The sequence below is a fragment of the Gorilla gorilla genome, chromosome 19 (assembly GCF_029281585.2).
Source record: "Gorilla gorilla gorilla isolate KB3781 chromosome 19, NHGRI_mGorGor1-v2.1_pri, whole genome shotgun sequence".
Lineage (NCBI taxonomy): Eukaryota > Metazoa > Chordata > Mammalia > Primates > Hominidae > Gorilla > Gorilla gorilla.
In genome coordinates this window covers 49,388,192-49,410,119 of record NC_073243.2, presented here as the reverse complement: position 1 = coordinate 49,410,119, position 21,928 = coordinate 49,388,192, and the positions used below count along the sequence as shown (strand labels likewise).

At 40.2% G+C, this 21,928-nt stretch overlaps 1 protein-coding gene across 4 annotated transcripts in view; it reads right to left on the bottom strand.

The window, feature by feature from the left end:
* ELOVL7 (ELOVL fatty acid elongase 7) overlaps positions 1-21,928 on the bottom strand; it is a 93,231-nt gene that overhangs the window by 35,823 nt on the left and 35,480 nt on the right. For 2 of the 4 annotated variants that reach the window (XM_055367855.2, XM_055367856.2), the window contains exons 2-3: positions 12,348-12,398; positions 498-595 (exon numbers count right to left, since the gene is read on the bottom strand). In XM_055367855.2, the coding sequence (XP_055223830.1) occupies positions 498-561 (64 nt within the window). In that variant the 5' untranslated portion in view covers positions 562-595; positions 12,348-12,398. Of the gene's footprint in view, positions 1-497; positions 596-12,347; positions 12,399-15,757; positions 15,782-21,928 lie in introns of those variants that run through there. The other 2 variants (XM_055367858.2, XM_055367857.2) reach the window with 2 other exon arrangements.

Below are 21,928 nucleotides of genomic sequence, written 5' to 3'. Positions count from 1 at the left end.
AGTCCCAGCTACTTGGGAGGCTCAGGCAGAAGAATGGCGTGAACCAGGGAGGCGGAGGTTGCAGTGAGCCGAGATTGCACCACTGCACTCCAGCGTGGGCGACAGAGTGAGACTCTGTCTTAAAAAAAAAAAAAAAGAGTTGGCATTAACTGTAATTTCCCTCAGGAGCATTAGGGAAGAATCAGGCTGAAGAGCACTGTCCTTCCAAAATCACTTTTAATGGCTACTAAATTAGAATGAGTCATCATTTATTGATCAGTTCCCTTCACTGGATATCTAGGCTATTTTCATTACTGTAAACATTGTAATGAACATCTGTGTAGCTCCATCTTTGTACATATCTGTAATGAAACTTGTGCACTTCCTCTTCGTTAACTAGTAATAAGGGACTGTTAAGTTGCAAAGTCTCTCATTCTGTTCCAGTGAAATCCTATTAAATATGAGAATCTGACATAAAAAGGAAGGATGAACCTCAATTAGGAAATGTGGTTACTCACCAGCATCTTTGATCCAATTATCATAAAGATGCACAGTCCTCGATGTAAGATCACTGAAGGCCATTTTCCACAGGATTTACTGGCTCTTTTAATGGGTTCTTCAGTAAAATAAAACAGAAATGAGTTTATAATCTATAAGTGCAAATAAAGTCAAGCTTATAGTAATACATTATTTAAAATGCTAAAAATTTAATATGAATAACTGGTAAGACAACAAACTCCCACTGAAGGCAAATGCATTAGTAAATTACTTTAAACCCTGATGCAGTTGCAGACATTTCGGATTTTCCATCCTTCTAGAGACACTGCTAACATCACTGAAAAAGACTAATATTCTATGTACAAGACTCAAAAGCAGTAAATGACTCTAAGAACTTTCATAGGAGCAGCTCCCTTTTATGCTGACAACATAATTCAGGAACGGACTGCACTTGAAGTGGCAAAGCTAAAGCAGAAACCCTGGAGAAGAAAGTCAAGAGATACACAAACTTTCAGAGAAGATAAACTGATCCTAGACTTAGAGCTCATCTTCAGGCCTCATAAAGTCATCTATATGCAAATTTTTATAATTTAAGTAGAATAGAGACAGAAAGAGGGAAAGGAAGGTCTATAATATCCAAGGAAAAGCTGCTTAGTTTATCTAGACAGATAGACAAGAATAACTGGAGAAAGAAATCTGAAAAAGAAGACCAGTGAGGAGAAACTAGCCTTATTATGTATTAAAGGATATTATAAACCTGCAATAATTAAGACACTGTGGCACTGGCACATGGAGAAACGAACATAATAGATTAGAATGTTCAGAAATAAACTAAATACACTCGAAAATTGAGAACTATATTTCAGTAACTAAATATTTTAGTAACTAAAATATACCTAAGATGTATATTTTACCATATTTTAACATCTGTAAAATCAGGACTCACCTTCCAAATGAATGGTATGTCATAAAATTACTGGTATATTTGATTCAAAGCCATGTGGTGGGAACATGTAAAAGTTCTAGAGATGATGGTGGTGATGGCTGCACAACAATGTAAATGTACTTAATGCCACGGAAATTCACACTTTAAAATGGTTAAAGTGGTAACCATTTAAATGAAAATATATATAAAATGGTGAAAATAATAGGTATATTTTACCATGATTTTAAAAAATTGGCCGGGTGCAGTGGCTCACACCTGTAATCCCAGCACTTTGGGAGACCAAGACAGGCAGATCACCTGAGGTCAGGAGTTGGAGACCAGCCTGACCAACATGGTGAAACCCCATCTCTACTAAAAATACAAAAATCAGCTAGGCGTGGTGACGGGTGCCGGTAATCCCAGCTACTCAGGAGGCTGAGGCAGGAAAATTGCTTGAACCCAGGAGGCAGAGGCTGCAGTGAGCAGATTGTGCCACTGCACTCCAGCCTGGTCCAGCCTGGGCAACAGAGTGAGACTTGGTCTTAAAAAAAAAAAATCCTCTAGGGTTCCCACAAGAAAATTCAGACTTTCCTCTGGATTTTAAAGTAAAGCCATTTTACTTACGTAAGTATAGGTAAAATTATATATGGCATATGCTATATGATAAAGGTGGCATCTCCAATGATTGGGCACTGAATTACCAGACATTAATCACTAAATGGTGTGGTACACCTGGACAGCCATCCGAGAAAAAAAGGTTCAATCCAAGTGTTATAATATAAACCAAGATAAACTCCAAATAAAGCAAATATTTAAGTAAGAAAGAACAACAGAACCATGAAATCACTAGATGACATAGTAGAAGACTTTTATAACCTTGTAGTGGGAAAGGCCTTACTAACTAAGACCTAAAATTCAGAAGACATAAGAGAAAGCTAACAAATTTAATCATAAATGTCAAACAGTAAAAAATATGTTCAATTCATATCACAGACAAGGGCTACTCTCCCTAATATATGACAAGTTTCTAGAAATTGATAAAAGACCTTAAGTCAATAGGAAATGGGCAAAGTTCACAGAAAAGGAAATACAAGTGGCACTCAAACATATGAAAAGCTGCTTAACTAATCATGTTTAAATAATCTGCAATATTTTTTGTCTATTGAATAGGCCAAAATTCAAACTTTTTTTATCAAATGGGCCAAAATCCAGACAACCATTAACTGTGTTGGCAGGAGTGTGGGAAATTCTCTCTCTTCATGCATTACTAGTGGAAGTACAAATTAGTGTAACTCTTATTGAGGACAATTTGCCATTATCAGTCAAAATTATAAATGCATACTTTTAACACAGCATTTCTACTTCTAGAAACTTATCCTGTAGAAATACATACACATATTCAGAGTGGCATATATGCAAGTTTATTCATTGCATCAGTAAGAGCAAAAGACTGGAAACAACCCACATGTCTACTAATAGAGAGCTGGTTAATAAGTGATAACAGATTTAACACCATGAAATATTATGACACTGTAAATAAGAATGAAGAACCTCTCCATGTACTGATATGGAAATATTTCCAAGATAAATCACTATTTGGAAAAAGCAAAGAGCTGGGCGCAGTGGCTCACATCTGTAATCCCAGCAGTTTGGGAGGCTGAGGTGGGCAGATCATCTGAGGTCAGGAGTTCGAGACTAGCCTGGCCAACACGGTGAAACCCTGTCTCTATAAAAATACAAAAATTAGCCAGGCATGGTGGCAGGCGCCTGTAATTCCAGCTACTCAGGAGGCTGAGGCAGGGGAATCGCTTGAACCTGGGAGGCAGAGGTTGCAGTGAGCCAAGATTGCGCCATTGCACTCCAGCCTGGGCGACAAGAGCGAGACACTACCTCAAAAAGAAAAGAAAAGAAAAAAACAAAGAAAGTACAAAATTTAAAAATGATGACCTTGTATATAAAAGGAGAAAAGTCATATGAATATAATTTTACATTTACTCATAGTTGTATAAAAGGAACTCTTAAGAGGTAGACATGAAAAAGGGAATGGGGTACAAACTGGGCTGAAGGAATGGAAGAAAGATTTTATACTGTTGTTTTGTGGCTCATATGGATATTTTACCTATCTAAAAATAAAGAATAAAATCAGCTGTACCTTTACTGGAACATTCCTACTTAAAAACCCATATACAAATACACATATGCAGATACACCCAAAATAGAAATTTTGTCTAAATTCTTTAAGAGTTCATCCCCTCCAGAGGATTTCTCCAAGTCCAGGAAGGCATGTCAGCATGGCCTCTGTATTGATACACCCAGTCTTCTCAGCTGAGTTCAGACCAAGACTGGCTGTGGTGATGCCAGGGTCTTGCCAGAGTCGGTCTGGACTCTTTATTTTCCTAAAAAATCATCTCTCATCTCTATAGCAAAGGTGTAATGTGGGGTTGTGAGCAGGGGCTCTGGGCTCACAACAACCTTAGTTTTTCAATCCCACCATTTAATAGCTGTGTGACTCCAGCAAAATTACAGCTCAATTTCCTAATCTGTAAAATGGGAATTCCATTAATTACCCACCAAGATAAAAGAAACTAACTCATAGAGTTGTTTTGAGAACCATATTAAATAATATATATTTGTAAGGTTTGTAGCACAGAATCTGATTTTTTAAAATGAGCATTCAATCAAACTTATCCTTTTGTTTTAGTTTTAGGGTGGTTTTTTTTTGTCTGTTTTTTTGGTTTTGTTTTGTTTTGTTTTGTTTTGTTTCCTGAGACAGGGTCTGGCTCTGTCACCCAGGCTGGAGTGCACTTAGAGAGCTTGATTCACTGCAGCCTCAACTGCCCAGGCTCAAGCGATCCTCCTGTCTCAGCCTCCCAAGTAGCTGGGACTACCAAAGTATGCCACCATGCCTAGCTAATTGTTTTATTTTTTGTAGAGATGGATTTCACTATGTTGCTCAGGCTGGTCTCAAACTCCTTGGGCTCAAGCAGTCCGCCTGCCTCAGCCTCCCAAAGTGCTGGGATTACAGGCATGAGCAACCGCACCCAGCCAAAATCAGCCATTTATCATTTAGAGAGAGAAATTGTGCCAATTTATGGGTACATACAGACATAAAGATTAGACACTGGGGACTTCAAAATGGGGGAGGAGGAAGAGGAAAGGAGAGAGGAGTATGCAGTCTGTAAAACTTCCTATAGGTACTATGTTCACTATATGGGTGACAAGGGTAATAGAAGCTCAAATCTCAGCATCACACAGTATACCCTTGTAAGAAACCTGCACATGTACCCCCTAAATCTAAAATATATATTTTTAAGTTGTGCCTATTTAGTAGGAAAACATCTGGCCATCTCATTACCTGGTACAGTTAAATGGCAGTTTATGGAACAAATCTAGAAAAAACTCTACTACTTTTACTTTAAGAGCTAGCATATAACAGATTGTATGATTCTTCCCTTTATGTCTTCCAATTGTCTTAGTATGAGTGTTTGAGACCACACAAAAAGCTACATTTCCCCCTCACCTTAACCACTGATATACCAGCCCTTGACCCATTATTCTCAAAATTAAACTACTGAAATAATGCTCGTTAAGTTATTCAGAATCAGAGTGAAATATTCTAGTTTTACAAGCCATGTGGCAGGGTTAGAATTCAAAGTATTATTCTGTATCTGTGCGATTTTTTTCCTCTTCTTCTTTCACTGCCTCCACATAGGCCATTTTCCCCTCCCCAGACCTCACCGAAGCACAAAGACTCAAAGAAACCACACTCTAATGCAGGTCAGAAATATTCACAGGCAGCCAAGAGAGCTGGTTTCTCCATTCCCAAAAACTATACAAGACTGAGACGAAGGAAGGAGGAAAGGCAGAGGAAGAACCCAAACTGGATGAGGCAGGAGTAGATGTCATCAAAGCCAGCAGGAGATGAAGGACTACAGAGTTATGAAAAAGATCCAGTAACCACAGCTTTTTGGAGTGTGGACTCCTCTCTCACTAATCCACTGCTTGTAGATAATCTGTTGTCTTGTCCATAGTCTTTACTATTTGTGGGCCCACCAGAAGAGAAGGAACATCCACAATTGCACAGGGATGGGGCACAACAGAAAAACCTGATCCCCCTTACCTTGTTGGAACTGAACACAAACTACTGGGAATTTCCTTATGAGCTGAGAGTGATGGACTGGATGCCAATGTTACATTGTAGGGACTGACTGGTTTAGAAAACTGTTAACAACCGAATTTTATTGCAAGTATAATGATACCCCTAGACTAGACCCAGACATATCTTTGCCTTCTTTTACCATGACTCATCATGGGCACTTGATTGCTAGACAATGGGCACATAAAGATAGGAGGCAAGCCTGGCATGGTGGCATGTGCCTGTAGTTCCAGCTACACGAGAGGCTGAGGTGGGAGAACTGCTTGAGCCTGGGCAACACAGCAAGACCCCATCTCTAAAACAAATAAGAGGGAGCAATTTACTCCATGTGGTATAGGTGTATAGGTAGTAGAGATATCCTTTAGTTAACAGCAGAACCAGGACCCGAAAAGACAATTTAGAATATTTGATGGCAAAGAAGTTCAGACCTGGTGATGGCTTAAAAATCAAGGCTCTTGTATGAATGAAGCTCACCAGACTATTGAGCACAAGAGAACTGGATAGAGAAGACTAAAAATGATCTACAAACCTATCCCCTTGATGCATCCCTGCCTCATCCCAGGTCTGACCATGGCTGGCCTAAGTTCAGTGGAGGTGCCCCATAGTCTCAACATGGTCCACACAAACTTTTCATGGAGCAGAGAGCTGGAGCAGGGAGTTGGTTAACTGCTTGAGCTATTATGAGAAGACTGAAGAGATACTATCAAGAGTTTGAGGAGTGGGAGGCCCTTCAAGATGGGTCACAGGAAGCTTTGGTGTTCAGATTGTTTTTGGACAAGCACCCACTGTACCTCTCAATGCAGTAGTTAAAGAGGTTGGTGTTATGCCACAGAGGTTCAGAAACTCATCTCATATTTGGGTAACATGAACATGCAATTTCTCAAAGGAAGAGTGGTAATTCATAAATAGGATAATACTGCTACAATTTTTTTTTGCCCAGACCTGGAAGCCATGGGGAGAAAAATGGACTCATGAGACTGAACTCTAGCATCTTCAAAGCGCTAGCTCAACACTGCCCTAAGCTAGTAGGCATCAAATATCAGGATGACATGTTGCTGCTTAAAGTAAAATCAAGTAGAGGAACTAGATTTGGGTTTGGGGGTAGCATCCACAGAGCCCTGGAAACATTAAAGTTCAAGAACTTTAATCTGACAGACTCCTGATACCCAAGAAATGAAGCAGAGACTTAAAACTCTAAACAAGGGTAATGTCTTATCCTGCTGCTAAGGGGATGTGGACCTCCTACAAAGTGAGCAGCAGAGGACAGAAGCAAGAGATCCTTGTCGTTTTTCTGGGAGGACTCTCAGAGGACTTGTCTGAAATGATCTACTTGTAAGACTACACTAAAGAGGTGCCAGCTGCATACAATATCCAAGTCCTGGGGCCCATGATGGTGAAAAAGAAGAAAGTACACTAAAAAAAGAAGTATTGTACCATAACACTACCTGACTATATTTTTAGCAGTTGTTAGAGATCAGAGCTCAGCAATGAAGACATTGAGAGGTTGAGAAGAAGGTAATCACAAGAAAGCAGTGGCCCAGAATTTGGAGCTACCTTAGATTATAAGGCAGTAGAAAAATCACCACCCCTCCATTAAGGGTGGAAGAAACAAGAGAGATACTTCAGAGGAATAGCTAAGGCTCACAGTCAGAGCTCAGCCTGCCTCCAAAGGCCTGAAAAATGTATGGCAGGAGTAGAGTAAACAGGAGCTCACTCATGAGTACTGGTGCTGGTGTTTCATTGCCCCACGTCTGCAACTGCCCCATGAATACTGCTCCTTGATTTTGATAGTATCACATGACAACTCGGTCATTTGGTAATGAAGTGACTTAATTTGCCTCTTTAGACCCAAATTAAAGATGTCAGGTTCAAACATGAGAAATGCGCCTTCTTCGTAGAGCAGAAATCCCTTCCCATAGGGCAACCTACCTGGAGACTATTCAGAGCCACAAGCTGCCTACGTTAGCATGATGTAGACCTAATACCAGAACATACACAGTGTGCCTGGGCACCTGGTCACTTTGTCCTTTTTGCCCAAGTCTATCTCAACAGTGATCAGAAGGCAGAACTCTGGGAGAGCATCTTGCTGGAATTCACTCAGATGAGGATGGGACCTCAGATGTGCTTGCAGTGGGAAGCACCAGACAAGAGCCCAGAAATCATGGCCAACCATTTCCAGGTAGACTTTCAAATGTAGAGATTTATTCTAATTCTGCAACAGACATTGGAGACACTGTACCTGAGGGAAAGGAGTGGTAGAACCAGCACATGGCTTTCTAGGGCATACCTTTAATCCAGGAACACAGCCATATGGTTTTCTCTTTCTCTTTTGATGTTTGGGAGGTTCTGGCCTCCCCACTGATCTCTGCTTTAGGAATCAGATATCAGGGACAAACCCGGAAGAACAGAACTGGCTAGCCACAGATGCTGCTCAAGGGACCACACACTGAAATGAACTGCAGGAAGGTACCAACATAGGGATGGAGCTCTGTGGTGGAACTGGGGACTGCAGGGTAAAAACCAAATGCTAACCTTCCTATGGGAAGATTTGTCTGGCCTCATATGGGGGATGGGGTGTTTGAAACTTTACCCTTGTACAGAGTAAGGGAGGAGAAGGGTACAGGGCAAATCAAGCTATTCCGCAGAAATAATAAATCCTTAATAAAGAACGGATCAGAACATGCCTTCAAATGCAGAAGCTGTTGAGCAAAAGCAGTGTGGAGAATAAAAAGGCAAAGGCAGCTAACTGTGACTGATTAGATAGGGACAGGGAAGTCCAGATGTGAGTCAGAATGGGGCAGTGGGATCACAGCCCAGAGGGTGGTGAAAGCCTCCCCGAGAGGAAGGTACTGAGAGACAGGACTAGCTGGACTTCCTAGGCCGACTAAGAATTCCTAAGCCTAGCTGGGGAAGGTGACCGCACCGGCCTTTAATCACGGGGCTTGTAACTCAGCTCAGACCCAACGAATCAGGTAGTAAAGAGGGCTCACTAAAATACAAATTAACGCTAAAAGCAGGAGATAAAGAAATAGTCAAATCATATATATCACCTGAGAGCACAGGGGAGGGACAATGATTGGGATATAAACCCCAGGCATTCCAGCAGGGAGCGGCAACCCCTTTGGGTACCCTCCCATTGTATGGGAGCTCTGATTTCCCTCTATTAAATCTTGCAACTGCACACTCTTCTGGTCCGTGTTTGTTCTGGCTCAAGCTGAACTTTCGCTCACCATCCACCACGGCTGAACGCCGATGTCGGAGACTCGCCACTGACTTCCAACTCTCCGGATCCGGCAGGGTGTCCACTGTGCTTCTGATCCAGTGAGGCGCCCATTGCCACTCCCGATCGGGCTAGAGGCTCGTCATTGTTCCTGCATGGCTAAGTGCCCAGGTTCATCCTAACCAAGCTGAACACTAGTCGCTAGGTTCCACGGTTCTCTTCCGTGACCCACGGCTTCTAAAAGAGCTGTAACACTCAACGCATGGCCCAAGGTTCCATTCCTTGGAATCTGTGAGGCCAAGAACCCCAGGTCAGAGAACAAAAGGCTTGCCGCCATCTTGGGAGCAGCCCGCCACCATCTTGGGAGCTCTAAGAACAAAGATCCACGCACGGTAACAGTATTGCACAGACAGTCTCTCTCTGGGTTATGACCCTAGAAAATCAGAGGCCCCAAGTCTCTGCTCCTACCATCTTTGGCAGGAAAAATCCCTGAGATAAGTAATAAACTTCTTAGTAAGAATTCAAAGGTTGCTAGGGAAACTTCCACCTAGATATTAATCTACACATTTCCTAGTATTTCCTTCCTCATCTGTTTTCTCACTGGAACTGGTTCCCCACTCTCGTCCCCATCCTTTATACTTTAGCAGAAACAAAATCTCAAAGAGGCTGTGAGGCTGGAGGAAAGTGACCAGCAGCTCTGAAGTATATTAAAACATGAGGGATGACTATAGAGTAATTATTTGTTTAAAGCAGGATTTCTCAACCTCGACAGTATTGATATTTGGGGGCAGACAATTCTTAGTTGTGGGGAAGTGTCCTGATTATTGTAGGATGTTTAGAACCACAACTTGGCTTCCATCCACGAGTGCCAGGAACAAGTCGTCCCCAGTTGAGATGATCAAAAACATTTCCAGAAATTGCCAAACGTCCCCTGTGGGGCAAAATCCTCCCAAGTTGAGAACTGTTGTTCTAAAGGAAGCTACCAACATGTATTCATTCAAATAAAAGTTTGCTTCAGCTTAATCACTTTGGCAATTACACATCTGTGTGAGTGATACAGTCATCAAAACAATTTTTGAGCTTTTCTTTAAAAATCAACTTGAGTTTTTCAGAATTTCATTTAAATGGTTTTAAAGGAGGAAAAATCTTTGCCTACTGCTTCTACACAACAAGTTCATAACTAATCAAAAGTTAAGGTTGGTTTAGAGGCAAATGGATCAAGTGGAGCTGTATTTTTATCAATGAAGTGGGAAAGGGTGGGGAATAGAGCTGGGTTTAATGAAAAAGTAATTTACTACGGACATTTTCAGCTTATGGTTTATAAAACAAGAACAATTCCAAAAACAACTTGGGAAATGTTTGGGGCTATGGCAATATTAGTGGAAAAGATATATAGTAGTCTGAAGTGAATATTTTTGAGGAAACACTCATTTAGATGTATATATTCCAGCAGAATAGTTTATCTGCTGGAATTGTCACTCATTATAACTCCAATTAAAAGGAAGCAAACCTAGAATGTGGAACAGCCTCAGTAAAAACTTATTTCAAATGACAAATTTTCAAATTTGTTAATTATAACACATACGCATGTGTGTATGCGGCAATATATACATACTATACACACACACATTACAGAAGCAAAAATACATGTCCATTCCACCTACTACACAGGATCTTGTGTTTTGTTTTGATGGCTCATGTATATTAACCCACATTTCTCCTTGGTATTTTATGTATCACCCTCCATTCTCTTTTTGCCATTTCTCTCCATTGAATAGGTTGTTCACACTGCCTTGGAAATAAAAGAGAACAGCAGAAAGCAAAGAAAGTTTTGTCTTAGCTTTTGGGTTACAAAAGCTTAGGCACTTAGCCATACAGGGCAGAGACAAGAGGTGCCCATGCCTCCTGGCACAGAAAAGCATCCTTCAGGCTTGAGGGAAGGAGAGTCCGAGGAAAGGAGTTAGTACAGATCCCAGAGAGAAAGGTAATAAGCCCTGAGGAAGTGCCAGGTAGGATAACAGGAGGCAAGAGCAGGAGAGGTCAGGCACTATTGCCTGGGCAGAGCTGGGACAAGTGGCCAATGGGACTTTAGGCAGCCACTGAAAGTTTCTTTTGCTCCAGTCTGTTGCAAGAGCAGTACAAGGACTTCTGAGCATCCCCAATAGGCATGGAAGTGGGAAAGGAAAATATGTTGGGCCCCCAAAGTCACTAAAGGGAAAAAGCAGCTGGGAACTGCTTAGGGCAAACCTGCCCCCAATTCTTTTCAAAGTTATCCTCTGCTCACTGAGATAAATGCATACCTGATTGCCTCTTTTGTAAAGGTTAATCGGAAACTCAAAAGAATGCAAGCAACCCTTTGTCTCTCACCTATCTGTGACCTGGAAGCCCCCTCCCTGCTTCGAGTCTTCCTGCCTTTGCTTTGAGTTGTCCCGCGTTTCCACACCAAACCAATGTACTTCTTACATACATTGATTGATGTCTCATGTCTCCCTAAAATGTATAAAACTAAGCTGTGCCCTGACCACCTTGGGCACATGTTGTCAGGACCTCCTGAGGCTGTGTCACAGATACGTGTCCTCAACCTTGGCAAATAAAGTTTCAAAATTAACTGAGAAACCTTTCAGATTTTCTGGGCTTATGGAAGTATTGCAGAAGAGCCATAGAAAATGAAGGAGTCATAAAAGTAGAAACAACATACATCTCTTCAGATCTGCAAGCACAAGTGCTCAAAGACATGATGGGACCCTGGATATCTCAAAGGATGGCAACGTAGACAGAGAACATGGAAGATTAAAGGGCTCCTCCTCCCAATTACTTTGATACTACATAAGCTTTTTTAACTTGCTGAGGGTGGAGGGGAGGTGCTTATAGAGATTAAAGTGGACTAAAATAGTTTTCTACCACCTCAAGGAATAAAAGTTTGAAATAAAAATAAAGCTGTAAAAAAATTATTTTCTTATATCAGGCCAAATAGACTTTAAGTCAAAAACTGTCACAAGAGATAAGATCATTATATGGTGATAAAGGGGTCAATTCATCAAGAGAATATAACAATTATAAATACATATGTACCCAACATAGTAGCACCAAAAATAATGCAAAGATTAATAGATCTTAAAGGAGAGAGAGACTACAATACAATAATAGTAGGGGACTTTAATGTCCTACTTTCAACACTGCATAAATCATGAAGACATAAAATAAATAAGGAAACATTGAACTTGAAGTACGCGTTAGACTAAATGAACTTAACAGACATGTGCTGAACGTTCTATCCAACAACAGCAAAATACACATTCTTCTTAAGTGTACACAGAACATTCTCCATGACAGATGATATATTGAGCCACAAAACAAGTTTTACCAAATTTAAGATGACTAAAATCATATCAAGCATCTTTTCTTATCACAATGGTGTGAAACTACAAATCAATAACAGGAAGAAAACTGGAAAATTCACAAATACATGGAAAGTAAGCAACATGCACCTGAACAACTCATGGTCAAAAAAGAAATCAAAAGGGAAATTTAAAAATATTGAGACAAATGAAAATGAAAATACAACTTACCAAAACTTATGGGATGCCACAAAAGCAGTTCTAAGAGGGAAGTTTAAATGCCTATAATAGAAAAGAAAAAAAACTTCAAATAAATAATTAACATTACACTTCAAGAAACTAGAAAAAGAAAAACAAAGTCAGCAGAAGCAAGAAAATAATATAGATTAGAGTAGAAATAAAGGAAATAAAGACTAGAAAAACAATAAAAAGATCAACAAAACTAAGAGCTGGTTATCTAAAAAGTTCAACAAAACTGACAAACCTTTAGCTGCACAAAGGAAAAAAAGAATATTAATAAATAAAATTGGAAATGAAAGAAGAGACATTGCAACTGAGACCACAGAAATGCAAAGGATCATAAGAACTACTGTGAAAAATGATACACCGACATATCCCAGAATAAATGGATACACTCCTAGAACACATAACCTTCCAGGATTAAATCATGAAGCGGGAGAAAATCTAAACAGACCAACAAGGGTAAGGAGATCAAGTCAGTAATCAAAAACCTCCCATAAAATAAAAGTCCAGGACCTGATAACTTCACTGTTAAATTCTACCAAACATTTAAAAAATAACTAATAGACAGGGCGTGGTGGCTCATGCCTGTAATCCCAGCACTTTGGGAGACTGAGGCGGGCGGATCACCTGAGGTCAGGAGTTCGAGACCAGCCTGACCAACGTGGAGAAACCCCGTCTCTACTAAAAATACAAAATTAGCCAGGCATGGTGGCGCATGCCTGTAATCCCAGCTACTCGGGAGGCTGAGGCAGGAGAATCACTTGAACCTGGGAGGCGGAGGTTGCAGTGAGCTGAGATCACGCTATTGCACACCAGCCTGGGCTCAAAACTCCATCTCAAAAAAAAAAAAAAAAAAAAAGAATAACTAATAGTGATTCTTCTCAAACTCTTTGAAAAAAAAATGAAGAGGAGGGAATACTTCCTGAACTCATTTCATAAGGTCAGCATTATTCAGATACCAAAACCAGACAAGGACACTACAAAAAAAGAAAACTTCAGGTCAATACCCTTGATGAACATACTGGCAAAAATCCTCAAGATAATACCAGCAAATCAAATTCAGTAGCACATAAAAAGGATCATTCACTATGATCAAGTGGGATTTATCCCTAGGATACAAGGATGGTTCAACAAATGCAAATCAATAAATGTGATATACCACATTAATAAAATGGAAGACCAAAACCACATAATCATTCCAATCGATGCAAAAAGAGCATTTGACAAAATTCAGCATCCTTTTATAATAAAAACTCAATGAATTCAGTTTAGAAGAAACCTCAAAACAATAAAGGCCATATATAAAAAGCTAACATAATACTCAGCAGTAAAGAGTTGAAAGCTTTTCCTCTAAGATCAAGACAAGGATGCCCACTCTCACCACTTTTTTTGTTGTTTGTTTTAAAAAATAGAAATTTATTTCTCACAGTTCTAGAGGCTGGAAGTTCACGATCAAGGTGCCAGCAAGATAAGGTCTCATTCTGAAGTCTCTTCTCTTGGCTTGCAGGTGGCAACCATCTCACTGCGTGTTTGAATGACCTCTTTGTTGTGCCCTCACCACTTCTATTCAACATAGTAGTCTTCCCTCCATATTCATGGGTTCTGCATCCATGGAATCAGAGGGCCAATTGTACATATTTTCAATCCACTGTTGGTGGATGTGGAATCCTCAGTTATGGAAGGTCAACTGTATTACACCATTAAGCGTTCTAATTTTTAAAAATGTTTTACCTATTTATTTATTTATTTGGAGACAGGGTCTCATTTTGTCACCGAGGCTAGAGTGCAGTGGCATGATCATGACTCACTGCAGCCTTGATCTCCTGCGCTAAGGAAATTCTCCCACTATAGCCTCCCGAGTAGCTGGGACTACAGGCATATGCCACAATGCCTGGCTAATTTTTTATTTTTTGTAGAGATGGGTGTCTTCCTATGTTGCCCGGGCTGGTCTCAAACTCCTGGGCTCAGGTGATCCTCCCACCTTGTCCTCCCGAAGTGCTCAGATTATAGGCATGAGCCACTATGCCTGGCCTGGACTAGAGGAATCTCGGATTTTGGTACAGGGTCCTGTAACCAATCCCCCACAGATGTGAAGGGCTGACTGGAGGATCTAGCCACAGCAATTATGCAAAAAAGAAATAAAAAGGCATCCAAATCAGAAAGGAAGAAGTTAATGTGTCTCCTTGCAGCCAATAGGGTCTTACAACTAGAAAACCCTAAAGAGTACCAGGTGTGGTGGCTCACATCCGTAATCCCAGCACTTTGGGAGGCCAAGGCAAGGGGATCACTTGAGCCCAGGAGTTGAAGACCAGCATGGGCAACAAAGTGAGCCCCCATCTCTACAAAAAAATTAAAAAATTAGCCAGGCATGGTGGCGCACACCTGTGGTTTCAGCTATACAGGAGGCTAAGGCAGGACGATGGCTTGAGCCCGGGAGGTCAAGGCTGCAGTGAGTCATGATCATGCCACTGCACTCCAGCCTGGGTGACAGAACAAGATCCTGTCTCAAAAAAAAGAAAAAAAAAATGAAGAAACTAGAACAAAGCGAGCAGAAGGAAGGATAAGCAGCTTGCTGAGTCTGTTCAGTCTTTCTTCCCTTGCAGGACGCTTACTCCATCTCCTCCTGCCCTTGAATGTCAGATTCCAGGCTCTTTGGCCTTCGGACTCTGGGAACTTGCACCAGTGGCCTCTCAGGGGCTCTCAGGCCTTTGGCCTCAGACTGAGGGCTGCACTGTTGGCTTCCCTAGTTTTGAGGCTTTTGAACTTGGACTGAGTCACACTACTAGCTTCTCTCTCTTTCTCCAGCTTGCAGATGGCCTATTGTTGAGACTTTGCCCTGTGAGCCAATTCTCCCTAATAAACTCTCTTTTATATATATATATATATACATATATATATATATACACATATATCCTATTGGTTCTGTCCCTCTGGAGGACTCTAATACAGACTTGTGAGTTTGTCAAGTGAGATTTGAAACCATTTACTTTAGGTATGGGATTGGGTCAGTACAATTTTTCTTTTATATCCCTTATGTCAGTGGTTCTTAAACCTGGTTGAAAAATCAGAATCACCCAGGGAGAGATTTGGATTCAGTTAATGTTTGGGAAAATTCTGATGGGCCAGGTTTGAGAATCTTTTCTTAATGCTTCATAAATCATTCTCAGACATGACGACACCCATGACAACATGAGCAACAGGCATAAAATACGTGACAAAGGATTCAGTTAAAGAAGGTCATTCAGGAACGATAAGGCATCTGGGTCAAGAAGGGCAGGAATAGGAGGTGCAATCAATGCTCGAAAAGATTAATCTAGGATTTCAAAAGAACTCACAAGAGATGTGAAATATGGGGACAGATCTTTGAATCAGCACATATATCCAGGATGTAAACTAACCTTTTATATCTGGGACGACTGCTTGAAGTTCCTAAGTATCTGTGAAAGAGAAAATCACTACTATATCTTATATCTTAGTAAATTACAGAAAATTAGACCATAAGCCTTGCCATTTAGGCAAACAAAATCGATGAAGAAAAGTCAAAGATACTAAACACCTAACTTTCTATTTTTCAAATGGCAATGTTACAGAATCAGGGAAGATGCTTTCATTTGCAAGTAACAGAAAACTCATAATGGCTTAACCAGTAAGGGGATATGTTTTCTCATAGTATAAGAAGTCCAAAGATATGGCAGTTCTCCTGAGTTGGCAAAATTCTCTTTTGTCATTTTTACGGAAAAAGACAGTAGCAACCCTTCCAAATAGCACATTCTCATACACCTTTATTTAGAGCAGTGAAAGGGAACTTCTTTGTGTCTCTTTTTGGGAGCTTCAAAATCCTTCTCCATGCTCCTCCAGAGGCCCTTAAATGTCCCTTCCCAGCATTGCATCACATGCCAACATTTAAACCAAGCACTGAAAACAGCAACAACAACAACACTGGGACTGCAGTGATTTCTTGGTTAATCTACATTATATTTACCATCCCATCCCATCCCACAAGTCACAAGGGGAAGCACACGACCTCAGGGAGAAAGGAGAATCCCAGAATAAGGAAGAAGAGTGGTTAGCTCACATGGAAGAAGGAAGGTTGAGAGACAATGCTGGCTGTAGCCATGACACAGAGATTACTCTGCAGTGTCATTTCAAGTATAAACTGAAGCTGACAGCCTGAGCCTATCCAAGTGATCTCTACCTTTCCTGCTGATAGGTGCTCAGGATAAACTAATCTTGATTTTCGTTTAAACAAAGCATGATTAATAAGTGAATATGTTAAGTATGCCTGATAAACATACTTTGAAACACCATATAAGACTTGTTAGTGAATTATATACCTGCTATTTAGAAGTATCTTGTGCCATTGTCTCTCTGATACCCATAACACACTATAAACCTAAACACAGACAGCATAGGGTTGGGCTACTACTTGTAATTGTTGTTACATCACTTCCATGAACTCATGTTGTTCTGATGGGTATACAACATATTTAAATAAAATAGATGTTTCCCATCCCCAATAACAATGACATAATAGAACATATTACCACATTTTCTATATGAATTAACTCAGGCCTGTCTTTCAATCAAGTTTAAGAGTAGTCATTTCCACGTCAAACAGAACCTCAAAACAAGTATTTTTACCATCCTTTCCACTCCCTACTACTCCATTATTTCATCTCAATTTTCACTTCCTCATTTTCCCTTCATAAAGGGATTTATTAAGACTTAAATGCCTCTAGAAAAGATAATATATGTGCATGACCCACCAAAGTAATTCAGATTCCATTTCTGTTTGGCACAAGCTCTTCAGTATAATCATGACTCTTGAGTTTGAGCAGAGGCAAACAAACTAGATGTTCACTCACCAACCTCAACATGTTAACATGACAACTTGTAAGAAATGAAGGAGTCCTAGAAGCCAATGATATAGCAACAGGCCCCAGTAGAAAATACAATTCACGTAAAAACCTTAGCACAAGTGCTAAACATTGTGCTACTTAATTGCGCTTATTTTTACTCTTATTGATAATAGAGGGCCTCTGAATCTAAGCAGAGCAATCAGTATCCTTCTGGAGTCTCTGGTCCTAACTCATCATTCTATAATTGGAGAGACAGGGCAAACTTAGAAAAGAGTCAGAGAATCTTTAGGGGAAATAAAGGACCCACTGAAGTTGCCATCAAGTATAAGCTCAGTGCTAGGCAGTGTGGAATGGGAGGATAAAGACAAGGGCCCTACTCTCAGGCAGCCTCAACATGTGCAAAGAGTCTAGACTCTGGGATGAATAAATGTGAGTAAAGAAAAGCATCTTAAAAACTGTACAGATGATAGTGACCACTGGGACCAACTGGGAAGTCTCTCTATCAGAAGAAGTGATAAGTACCCCAAAGGCAGTTTAATTCTTGTTTGTAATTTAAGTGCTAGGACTTCAATAGTCCTAGTCTCAAATAGAACAAGTGCTTAAGAAATATCTGCTGAATGAATTTAAAAATGTTGTAAACTCAGAAAAATAAGGGAAAGCAAGAGGGAGAGACCAAATGCTCCATTTCTTAGGCCTTCTTCCCCACTTTTTTGAAACAAATACAGAATACTCCTCTCATTCATTTTCTCCTCAAACACAAATTAACTTTTAGGCATCTATTATTGTGCAAGAAAGTGCTAAGCAAGACACAATATTATTTTTAAAATATGGTTCCTAAATTCAAACAACTGAATCTGGCAGGTAAAAGGCACCTACTCAGATTTCTACAATGCGAAGCAGAATGCAGGGGCATGCAAACAGTTCACACAGACTGCAAAAGTCTTTAGGAATGAAGAGTCACATCTGTATCCACATGTGACCTAGAAGAAAGGCATAATGGAGGAAAGCATACATGAGCTGAGCCCTGGGAATAAAATTTCAACAGGGCAAAAATGTGCACAGCTGAGAGAAAGGAGAGGCCTGCATTGCAAGTAGAGAAAACTCATTCGCTTATTCAACCAATATTCTGAAGTATATGTTATAGGCCAAACACTTTTTTAGGTGACAATGATACAGTAGGAAACAAAACAAAAATCCTGGCTTCATGAGATTATGAAAAGTTGCAGATGTGTCTCCAAAATGTTTGTTACTATCACTTGGTAACATAAAGGGCTAAGGATGGAAACAATAGGAAGATCAAGACAGGAAAGGTAGATTACAGTGGTGGCACCTGATTCTGGAGGAACCAAAGGCCAGCCAGGCTAAATAATTTTTTTAGAGTTAGTTCTGTTGACCATGAGGAGTCATTACAGGTTTCTCAACTGAGAAATGTCTTAATCAATGTGGTGCTTTGAAAAGATTGTCTGGGTGGTGGAATCCAGGGCTGGGTAACTAAGGGTGTGGTTTAAAAGCAGGGAGAGCAATTACACAGTATTGCATCTATTGGGAAGGATCCAGCATAAGCCAGTATTGCATCCTACTGGGAAGGATCCAGCATAAGCATCACTTCTTCTGAAATGTCATTCTTGATTCAGCCAGTCAGGGCTAGGTGTGCCACTAAGGTATCCTCAAAAGAATCTCTCATCTATGGGATCACTTCCTGTATATAGTATTGCAAATCTATTCTTATCTTTTCTACTCATGAAGAGGAAAGAGACTGAGCCTCATTACGTCCATATTCCCAGGGCCTAGACCAACGCCTGGCATGTAGCAGGAAATATGTGTGATATGAGTAAATATCCAAGTGTTATGGATTGAACTGTGTCTTCCCAACATTGTATGTTAAAGTCCTAACCTCCAGTTCTTCAGGATGTGACCTTATTTGGAGAAAGAGTCTTTCCAGAAGTCATCAAATTATAATGAGGTCATTAGGTGGTCCCTAATCCACTGTGACTGGGGTCTTTATAAAAAGGGGAAATTTAGACACAGACATGCACACAGGAAGAGCACCCACCTATAAGCCAAGGGAGAGGCCTGAACAGATCCTTTCCTCAAAGCCCTCAGAGAGAACCAACCCTAACAACACTTGGATTTCAGATTTCTCATCTTCAGAACCATGAGGTAATAAATATCTGTTGCTTAAACTACCTAGTTCATGGCACTTTATTACAGCAGCTGTAGCAAACTAATACACCAAAGTGAAGATGTTCACTCAACTTGAAGAAAAATCCAGAATTGGAGCCCAGGATTAAGGCCAGGGTTACCTATAAAAAGAGGCAATCATTGTCATGGGAGCAGACTAAATCTCTGTGAGAAATAATATAGAAGGAGACATGGCAAAGGGCAGCACTCAGGGGACACCCATGTTTAGGAATCAGGAAGAGCAGCTGAGACAAATTTAAAGAAGCAACAGCCAGAAAGGTGCAGAAGGAAGCTGCCTGGTAGGAGCTTCAAATACTGCAAAAAAAGAAAAAGAAATGATGGAAAAAAAAGAGTAACAGAAATTTATTGTCTCACAGTTCTGGATGCTAGAAATGTAAAATCAAGTGTTGGTAGGGTTGGTTCTTTCTGAGGGCTGAAGGAACTGTTTGTGGTCTCTCTCCTTGGCTTGTGAACTGCCATCTTTATGTTCACAGGAAGGCAGCCCCTCAGGGAACACCCATGCTGGGGAAATAGAAAGAGAATCCAGGGACAAACATAAAGAAGCAAGTCAGAGAGCTGCAGAAGGGAGCTTCTACTTCGGTATTGGTAGCAGCTGCAAATACAGAAAAAAGAAAAATAAATGGTCAAAAGAAAAACTGCCCACAGAATTTCACAGAGGCAACCAAATAAGGAAGGGCTACATACAAATGTTCTAAATTGCAAAATGCTGTGGCCCAGGAAAGGGTCGGGAGCAGAGTGGCATCTACAACACGGCAGGGTTCCTAACCCAACATGACCTCTTCCCCCAGCTGCACTGGGGATGCAAAAGAGCCTGAGAATCCTCACAAGTAACCTCACATCGGAGGAGAAGCAAACAGACTAACAATCCTAATTTTGTTTTTTTTTCTCCAGGTGGTGAATGGAACAACAGGATTGATTCTGATTATGGAAACTCCATACACTGGTGAACAGATAAAAATGCCTTAAAGGGAATGGGATGCAACCTATGAGGTGGAATGAATCTTGCTATGAATATTGAACACTACAACTCAGGTTCCTGAATTCTTTTTTTCACTTTCCATGTCCTTGGGCTACAGGAAAAAATGACTATAAACTGAAATTATCAGCCCTCAAACTATTGCTCAGTGAGAAAAAACAAACTGGCTCAAAAACACTGAGGGAAAGAGACAGCAAAGCACCCAAACTGTATCAGACCAAGTATGTGGTCTGACCAGAAGTGCCCTAATATTCATTTGATGAAAAAAAAAAAAAATCACTAGAAAACTTTACAAATAAACTGTGGGGGGAAAGAAACCAAAGCAAAAAGGACACAGCAGACAAAAAAGAACCCAGAACAACAAAAGGTAACTAAAGGAACAAAAGGAAATTCTCCAGAAGGGTTTTGAGTTAAAAACATGTATTCATAAAATGATAAAAGAATAAAATGGGGCCGGGCGCGGTGGTTCACGCCTGTAATCCCAGCACTTTGGGAGGCCGAGGCGGATGGATCACAAGGTCAGGAGATCGAGACCACCCTGGCTAACATGGTGAAACCCCGTCTCTACTAAAAATACAAAAAGTTAGCCAGGCATGGTGGTGGGCGCCTGTAGTCCCAGCTACTCGGGAGGCTGTGGCAGGAGCATGATGTGAACCCGGGAGGCGGAGGTTGCAGTGAGCCGAGATCACGCCACTGCACTCCAGCCTGGGCGTGAGACTCCGTCTCAAAAAAAAAAAAAAAAAAAAAAAGAATAAAAAATAAAATGGAATGGGAGACTGTAGAACCAATGAAACAAATTGAGGACCAAAGCTCATTAGCACACTAAAAAATAAATCAGAAACAGCCAGAAACAGAGTATTCACAGCCAAACAGTGATTTCTAGGTATAGAAGAAAACCTGAAGTGTTCAAATGAAAATGATAAAGGTTAAACCAATAGAAAAAAAAAGAAGGGCAAAGATGATCCTATAAAAGGGTAATTGGTCTTTCTAAAGTACACGATTCAACAAAAGAAAAAGTAACATATTCAAATACATGACAAAAAATAATTTCCTACTGACTTTATAGACAGACTGAGAAAACAAGATTGTAAGATAATCTGATGCATAACAATCAATAGCAAGACAAATCCTGGTTAAATTGATGAACTCAAAGAATAAGAAAAAATTCTTATGCATCTATGCAGAAAAATCAGATTAAAGAAATCAAAGAAAACCTAAATAAATGGTAAGTGATACCATGTTCATGGTTTGGAAAACTTAATATTGTTAAGATATCAATTCTCCTAAATTGGTCAACACAATTCCTATCGAAATCCCATATACTTAGCATATGACCCAGCAATTTTACCCTTAATATTAACCCAAGACAAAGAAATACTTATATTCATTCCAAAACTTGTACATAAATGTTTATAGTGACTTTATTCATAGTCACCCAAAATAATAAACAACTGAAATTTTCTTTGACTAATAAATGGATAAACAAACAGTGGTATATCCAGTCAATGAATTACTACTCAGCAATAAAAAGA